The sequence below is a fragment of the Piliocolobus tephrosceles genome, chromosome 2, assembly GCF_002776525.5.
Source record: "Piliocolobus tephrosceles isolate RC106 chromosome 2, ASM277652v3, whole genome shotgun sequence".
NCBI lineage: Eukaryota > Metazoa > Chordata > Mammalia > Primates > Cercopithecidae > Piliocolobus > Piliocolobus tephrosceles.
This window is the reverse complement of record NC_045435.1, coordinates 156,010,796-156,019,629: the sequence shown is the minus strand read 5'-3', so window position 1 is coordinate 156,019,629 and position 8,834 is coordinate 156,010,796. Positions and strand designations below refer to the sequence as shown.

The 8,834-nt window shown below is 45.9% G+C and overlaps 1 protein-coding gene across 4 annotated transcripts in view; it reads right to left on the bottom strand.

Moving 5' to 3' along the window:
- CDV3 (CDV3 homolog) overlaps positions 1-8,295 on the bottom strand; it is a 17,455-nt gene extending 9,160 nt beyond the window's left edge. For all 4 annotated transcript variants that reach the window (XM_023207442.2, XM_023207444.2, XM_023207443.2 and 1 more), the window contains exons 1-2: positions 7,609-8,295; positions 6,779-6,855 (exon numbers count right to left, since the gene is read on the bottom strand). In XM_023207442.2, coding sequence (XP_023063210.1) covers positions 6,779-6,855; positions 7,609-7,848 — 317 coding nt within the window. In that variant the 5' untranslated portion in view covers positions 7,849-8,295. The remainder of the gene's footprint in view (positions 1-6,778; positions 6,856-7,608) is intronic.
- Positions 8,296-8,834: the final 539 nt, after the last annotated feature.

The window sequence follows — 8,834 nt, the reverse complement described above, 5'->3', positions numbered from 1 at the left end:
TTTTTTAGTAGAGACGGGCGGATCACGAGGTCAGGAGATCGAGACCATCCTGGCTAACACGGTGAAACCCCGTCTCTACTAAAAAATACGAAAAACTAGCCGGGCGAGGTGGCGGGCGCCTGTAGTCCCAGCTACTCGGGAGGCTGAGGCAGGAGAATGGTGTAAACCCAGGAGGCAGAGCTTGCAGTGAGCTGAGATCCGGCCACTGCACTCCAGCCCGGGCGACAGAGCGAGACTCCATCTCAAAAAAAAAAAAGAAAAAAAGAAAAAAAGAAAAAAAATGCAATTTAAAAAAAAGAAAAAATATAGCCAAGCCATCCCTCAGTTTTCCTTTTCATTAACATGTAAGAGAATTCTATACAGCCATTTAAAATGTAAAGCCTATGCTGACTTGGAGGTAGTATTCACGTCATATAAATCAAAAATTCACTAAAACAACAGCTATGTACCTAATATAAATACAAAAATATCTACAACAATTTCAAAAAGTTTTATAGAGTAGCTCTGGGTGCTAGAATGTATGACTTTTTCTTCTTCATGCAGCAAGCAATTAGGAGCAGATTCTAAAGTCAGGCTTCCTGGTTCAAATCCAGGCTCTGCCACTTACAGCCAGGAAACTTTGAATATGGCACTAATTTCTTTATTCCTCAATTTCCTCTTTCGTAAAATGGAGCTGACAACGCCTTAATAATCAGCACTATTCACTGAATATTCCTAAGTAGAAGAGACTACAGATAATTCTTACATATTTCTTTATGCTGCTACATTTTTCAAAAAATTTCTAAAAACAAACATATTTTTATAACCTACACAAAAAAAATCGTTTTTTATTTTTAAAATTTTTTTAGAGACAGGGTCTTGCTCTGTCACCTAGGCTGGAGTACAGAGGTCCAATCTTAGCTCACTGTAATCTTAAACTCCTGGGCTCAAGAGATACTCCCACCTCAGCCTCCCAAGTAAGGTAGAACTACAGGTGCAGACCACCATGACTGGCTAATTTTACTTTTTTACATTTTTTTGTAGAGGCAGGGTCTTGCCCAGGCTGGTCTTGTACTCGTGGCCTCAAGTGATCCTCCTAACTCTGCCTCCCAAAGTGTTGGGATTACAGGAGTGAGCCACCACGCCCAGCCTCACAGAAAGCTTTTAAATAAAAACTCCTATTTGGTCTGACGGAATAGTGACAGTATCTCAACTTGAAGTTTTTTTTTTTTTTTTTTTTACCGTCTAGTGTCTAACATCTCCTTGCCCTTAGGAAAAAAATTAAAACACCACAAATTTAAAATACACCTACGTTACAAACTATTACCAAAAAATAAGCATAATCTATTTAATTAGAGGGACTGTACATCAATAATAAAAGGCACAAGGAGAACACTTAGTATTTTGGATTCTTGGCCAGGTGCGGTGGCTCATGCCCGTAATCCCAGCACTTTGGAAGGCTGAAATGGGAGGATCATTTGAGGCCAGGAGTTCAAAACCAGCCTGAGCAACCTGGTGAGACCCTGTCTTTTTTTTGAAATGGAGTTTCACTCCTGTTGCGCAGACTGGAGAGCAATGGCATGATCTTGGCTCACTGCAACCTCCACCTCCTGGGTTCAAGCGATTCTCCTATCTCAGCCTGCCACGTAGCTGCTTGCACCATCATGCCCAGCAAAATTTTTTGTATTTAGTAGAGACAGGGTTTCACCATGTTGGCCAGACTGGTCTCAAACTCCTGACCTCAGGTAATTCACCCGCCTCAGCCTCCCAGAGTGCTGGGATTACAGGCGTGAGCCACTGTGCCCGGCCAAAAAAAAATCTTTTTAAATAAATATTTTGGGTTTTTCTAAATGTCCATCAATAATAGACTGGATAAAGACAATGTAGCACATACACACCATGGAATACTATGCAGCCATAAAAAGGCATGAGCTAATGTCCTTTGCAGGGACATGGGTGAAGCTGGAAACCATCATTCTCAGCAAACTATCACAAAGACAGAAAACCAAACACTGCATGTTCTCATCATAAGTGGGAGTTGAACAATAAGAACACACAGACACAGGGAGGGGAACATCACACACCAGGGTCTGTTGGGGGGTAGGGAGCTGGGGGAGGGATAGTGTTAGGAGAAATACCTGATGTAAATGATGAGTTGATGGGTGCAGCAAACCACCATGGCACATGTATACCTGTGTAACAAACCTGCACGTTGTGCACATGTACCCTAGAACTTAAAGTGTAATAATAATAAAAATAAATAAATATTTTGGGTTAAGATTCTGAAATACTAAACTAAACTAACTATATAGTAGTATATAGTATACTAACTAAAATACTAAACTAAGTATATTAGTTTAGTCTAAGTATTAGTTTAGACTAAGCATGTGGAAATTGTTTAGTCAAGACCCTTCATCAACCGGGCACAGTGGCTCACGCCTGTAATCCCAGCACTTTGGGAGGCAGAGGCTGGCAGATCACCGGAGGTCAGGAGTTCAAGACCAGCCTAACTATCATGGTGAAACCCTGTCTCTACTAAAAATACAAAAATTAGCTAGGTGTGGTGGCATATGCCTGTAATCCCAGCTATTTGGGAAGCTGAGGCAGGAAAATTGCTTGAACTTGGGAGGCGGAGGTTGCAGTGAGCAGAGATCATGCCACTACACCCCAGCCTGGGTAACAAAAGCAAAAACTCTATCAAAAAAAAAAGAATGGCCAAGGCAAAAAAACTCTTCATCCAGCAATTGGAGGAACTGAAGCCGAGAGATGCTTAGAGGGCTTGCCTAAATGCCAGTTAGCAGGGTAGAAATGATTTACGTATTTTATTGCTTTTTCATATTTACATATTTCAGAAAGTATCAACTCTCCAAATGTCACAGCAGAACAAGAAACAAGTTCCAAACGGTTATTTCCATGGGAGACAGGCTGAAATTCAGTGTTTGATCCTAATATATAGCTTCTCATTAGCTAAATTTTATAAACACACACTACGATACTGCTGTAAATTCATCACAGTTCCACATACACAGTCTTAAATACATGTAAGCCTGTAAGGCACTACTGGTAGGGTGAGGAGAATAATGATGATACAAAAGGAAGATTTACTGAATATTGACTACGGCAGCCAGCATTCCACCCCACTGCACAAAGTTAAACCTCACAGTAACACTAAGGCAGGCAAGAGACCCACTGTATGTATGTATGAGGAAACTTAAGTACCTTCCCCAGGCCTACAGAGTAGCAGAGTCAAAACAGTATAGGATTCCAGAGGCTATATTATTTCACATTACCTTTTAAATTAATTTTATCCTCTTTATAGCTCTAAGGTATGACGCAGAAATATTCTCTACTTTGAGATTTGAGAAACGCATTTTCTTTAGTAAGGCTGATACGATCACACATCCTGCAGCAGTATATTTATAAAGAATAGAACTGCCTTATCTCTTTACCTCGAGACATGGGAATTTATATATCCTAACTCCCCTTCCCCAACACTAGGGGGAAGCAGCTAAAACAAAAATCAGACTGGACTGAGCTGCTGGAATACCGGGCATCTCACAGGTTTGTCCCTATTATACCTAGCACTGCTGCAACAGTAAACTGGCGAGAAAAACATGGCCTGATCAGCTATGCCTGGCCTGGAGGCTTAAAATGTCACTGCACCTCATCCAAAGAAATCTTTCCTGACCCATTCATGGATGATGAAATGTCTCTCCTCTGCCCCAGAGCACCTTGCACATCTCTTTGAAATTATCTACTGTTGTCTATTAGAGCATGACTTATTTCCTCAACCAGAAAACCTCACAGTGTCTAGCAAAGTAGTCACATTAAGTATTTGCTAGAATAATCCACCTTGGATAACATAACCAGCTCTACCTAACAGGTTTAAGTCTAGATTTCTCACCAAAGTTTCTAGAAAACCACTGGGCTCCAAGAACTCAATTATTTACTGACACATGACAAACACTCAACACTGTATGCCTTCAAGAATTAAATCTTTCTAACATTCTCCCAAAAATCCATTTTAAAGATGGAAGTAGCTGGGCCTAACAGCTCATGCCTGTGATTCCTGTACTTTGAGAAGATCACTTGAGGCCAGGAGTTTTGAGACCAGCCCAGGTAACACAGTCCCCATCTACAGAAAAAAAGTAAGTTTAGTCAGGGGTGGTAACTCACACCTGTAGCCCCAGCTACTTGGGAGGCTGAGGTGGGAGGATCACTTGAGCCCAGGAGTTCAAGACTACAGTGAGCTATGATCATCCCACTGCATTCCAACCGGGGTGACAATGTGAGACTGTCTCAAAAATATAAAAAAAATAAGAGATGAAAGAGGCCTACAGGGCCTACAAACAACCAAGAATCTAACTCAAGTGACAGCTTCCTTTATAACCACCTCAATGGCTTCCTGCTCAAGAATTTGTCTATAATGGCAGGATCTTGAATAAGATTAATTTAGACACAAAATTGGACACATTAGGTACCCTGGTACTTAAATCTTGAGCTGGTTGGTAAATGTGAAATAGGATCTTAATATATAGTATGTTTGCTGCTAATGAAAACTTCCCCCTTTCAGTACAGGTAAAGGCCTAACATGCTAACTACAAGGACCAGGGTCAAGAACTTTAAGATTGTATGTGACATCTGGCTGGGCTCAGAGGCTCACGCCTGTGATCCCAGCACTTTGGAAGGCCGAGGCGGGCGGATCACCTGAGGTCAGGAGTTCGAGACCAGCCTGACCAACATGAAGAAACTCCGTCTCTACTAAAAGTACAAAATTAGCCGGGGTTGGTGACACATGCCCGTGATCCCAGCTACTCAGGAAGCTGAGGCATTAGAATCGCTTGAACCCAGGGGATGGAGGTTGTGGTGAGCTTAGATTGTGCCACTGCACTCTAGCCTGGGCAACAAGAGCGAAACTCTGTTTCAAAAAAAAAAAAAAAAAGACTGACGGCGACATCTGCAGCTAACTCTCAGTATACTGAGAAAGAGAATAAGATAAAGCACATGTAGCAGAGATTGGTGGATGAGCAGATGGGAAGGAGAGTTTCTCAGCGTTGCAGGTTAGTGGAATACCTCTACTAGGATGGCCACTTCGGGCCAGTAACTAGATGCTAAGAAAACAAAAAACAATATAAAAGCTAGTCTACTTCAGGTTGAGCAGAACTTAAACGCTTGTACTAGCTAATATTTACTTATGTCCCTGGCAAGGGTTAAGTATGTAAGTTATTGAAGACACTTTTCATGATCTCAAGAGTAACCAAAATAACCCTGAAGATGAACACGTAACTTATAGTCAATCACAGAAAAAACACAGGTTCTGTTTAAATAATATCCATAGTTTAACAAAATCAATTTCTAATCGTCAGTGAACCTGAAACCAAAATTTTATCTTCAGAAAAGTGCTACTTTTGCCAAGTTCGACATGGCCAAACACTATTCTTCCAGTCACTCACGTTTTCAAGAACCTGCAGTCACTTACGAAAGAAAAGACTTAAGAAGAGCCAAACTTTACAACAGAACAGGAGCCACACAGGCAGTTCCACGACCCCAAATAGTAAGAACCTCACATTCCCTCCTCCCCCATTCTTTACAGGTCGAGCGCCAGGAGACAGAAAAGAGGAAGATACATGAAGAAAGCCAACAAGTGGTTGGGAATCAAACTTAAGTCTAATCACTTCTACTCAACACCACTACAAAGAAATCTCAAGAGTGGAGAAGCTACCGTTCCTGAAAGTTTCCCATTATCAATCAGGGGGTTTCACTTTGGCTAAGCTCACAAAATGATATTTTCACAGGACATTAATGCCTAGCTGTGGTAGGTATTCAACAAATTATTAACCCTGCTTTTTGAAAAAGTTATCTAAAGCTATGGATACTAACATCCAGAGAGGTCAAAAGACAGTTTTCAGTTAAGGAAAGTATGTCCTCCACTGTGCCTCGCACTCACTGGCATTGCCTATAAAATGTAAGCTTCAAACTGGAAGACAGTTTATCAAAATCCATTTTTCTTTAAACCAGGAGCAAAGGATTTTTTAATCTTAGAACAGATCCATATCTTCACTTGTTTTTTTCCTACTTTATGAACCCTCCAAAATATGGCACTTACTTAGCATCAAAGTTGACTGCCATAGACTGCACTTGACAAAATGTTAATTTCAAATCTTCTAAACTACTCAATTTTTAAAAATTACTGTTTTCTTGAACTTTAAAAAATAACATGTTTAAGTTTTAGAAAAAATCATGGATAATGGTTGTGTTGAAGGTGAACGCAGTGAGTAGGTGTTAGGAGGGGAACCTTGTTCTGTATTAGTAATACTCAAGTTTCTTGACCTGCGTGCTTATTGCACAGGTTGGTTGCACCGTGTGAACACATAAAACCTCTCTCTCTCTTTAAGTATGATATACTTCAATTACAAAAATACATTCACTTGCTTATTGGAGAGGATGTGAAAAACATCCACATTATTTTTGAAACCAAAACTAAGTACAATCATCTATGTTAACAGTGAAAATTCTGAAGTGACAAAATCCATCTTAGCTGTCTCAAATGAAAAGGCCTAACCAGAACTGGAAGTAGGCAAGCTCTCACAGGATTTTAGAGTCAGCAGCTAATTTGATGAGTACACGGAAGGGCTGCCTTCATGGAGTGAGAAAGAGTAGACAGAACCCATTTGAGTCCTAATAAGCATATCTAGAGCACAAGGCTACTATGATGCTGCTTTGGGGCTAAAGGAAAACCTAACTTGTATCCAATATCTGTCCTAAAGATTATCTAAACACATTTGTAACCAGACCATACCTTATTTGCATTGCCTGAACCCTGAGGCCGCTGTAATCAACCTCTTTTTGCTCTAATTCTTTCCATTCATCTTCGTCCTGTAAAACAAACGCCATTTGATCAATTAAAGCTATTTGTAGACATATAACTAAGCAAGTAACACACTACGAAAAGTGGATCAAGTGGCTGGAACCTAAACTAAGTATGCACTTACATTCCGGTCAAAGCCCTTGCTTCGTTCTGGGGCAAACTAGGCTACATGGAGGACAAACATGCTCGCAGGCTAACACTGTACTTCCACTGGGTTCCTGCATGAGAGCTGTTACTTTAAGCAACTAAGAAAAGCCGAAGGAAGAAGTCAGCAGGAATTTCACAACTACATTTCTACCCCAACCTTGCCACCGAGACTTTTCTTTTTCTTTCACGGGCTTAGAAACTAAGTCATCACAAAAGAGCTGTTACAAACGCGGCTGCTGAAAGCGAAAATTCAGCTCAAACTACTGGGCTGAGGTCAGCACACGGAATTACTCAGCCTAGACGTCACCCAATAAACGCTGCTCTGTGCTGGGCGCTGCGGCCCTAGACCTAGTGCCCCTGGAGGGTGGCGCCGCCGGGCCTTGGCTAACACCGAGCGACGCGGGGTGAGAAGGGCGGCTCCAGGGCGGGTGTCGGAAGGGGTCCCGGCCCCGGCGAGCCCTGCCCGAAGTGGGGAGCCTGCGTCACGTGGCGGCCCTCGCCCGTCCGCCCGGCCCCCGCGGCCCCTCCCGGACGCTTCCCCGGCAGGCGGGGGCGGGCACATGGGGCGCCCGCGCGCCGCCCGGGCCCCGAGTGCCGGCCTCCCGGCCCCTCACCTTCGTCACAGCCTTGGTGGCGGTCCCTGGGCCCGCAGACCCCGCGCTCGCGGTCCCGCCGTCGCCCGGCCGGGTCCCCGTGCCCGCCCCGCCGCCCGCCGCACCGGCGGCTCCACTGCTCCCGCCGGCGCTGCCCGCTGCACCCGCGGCACTCGCCGCCCGGTTGCTCCGCTCCTTCTTCTTCTTCTTGTCCCTCTTGGCAAAGAAGTTGTCCAGGCTCCGCTCCTCCGTCTCGGCCATGGCCTCGGCCTCCTCGACCCGGATGGGTGGGGCCGGCGGCGGGCGCGGCCCGCGGGGCTCCGAGCTAGGGGTCGGGGCCGGCTCTGCGCTCACGCTGCCGGGCCCGGCGACGCCTCAGCCCCGCGGGGTCGCGAGGCGTGCGCGGCGAGGCGGGCGGCTCCCCCTGCGTGCTGGCGAGCAGTGGTACGGTCCGCCTGGGGGCTTGCGCGCCGCCGCTGTCGCCCGAGGCTGCCGGGGCTTCCGCTGCTGCTGCGGCGGAGCAGGATCCCGCTCTCCCCAGAACCCAAGGGGAAAAGGCACGCGCGAGCCAAAGGCTCTGGCGAGAGTGCTCGGCGAGCGGCGGCGCGTGCCGGAGGAAGACGCGCGCGCGCGCAGGCCGGGAGAGGAGGGGAAGGGGGTGGGGAGGGAAGGGAGGGGGAGGAGGGAGGGCGGGCCGCTAGAAGAGAGAGGCAGCGCCTGCGCCTGCGTACTTTGCTCTGCCTGCCGCTGTGGGACCGCCAAGGGGCGGGCGGCGGGTGGAGATGGAGGCGGAGCTGGAAAGAGAGCCAATCAGGTGCCAGAACGAAGCGCTTAGGTGACAATCCGTGACCCAGACGGGGCGGAGTCCAGGAATGGGGGCGGGGAGAGGAGGGCATATGCAAAGTAAGTGACGTGCCTGACGATTCCGGTTTCCCGATTGGCGGAAGGTTTAGTCTTGAGGGCGGGCATTTTGAGGGCTGGTTGATGACTTGGCTAAAGAGGTCTAGCAGGAGGGGCAGTGGGTTCCTTTTGGGCGCATGCGCAGGATGCACGTGTGTTTCCTGGCCCAGAACAAACCGTGGCCCCAGTGTAATCGTTTGAACTTTCGCGAAACGGACAGGCACTACGTTAAGTCAACTGTGTTAAAAAATGTTCCTCTCCTCTGATCGTTTCTGTACTTCCACCCTCTCTGGTGTGGCAACCATTACTTTTTTCTTTACAGGTTGTGAAAGTGAGAGGAGCAGTGA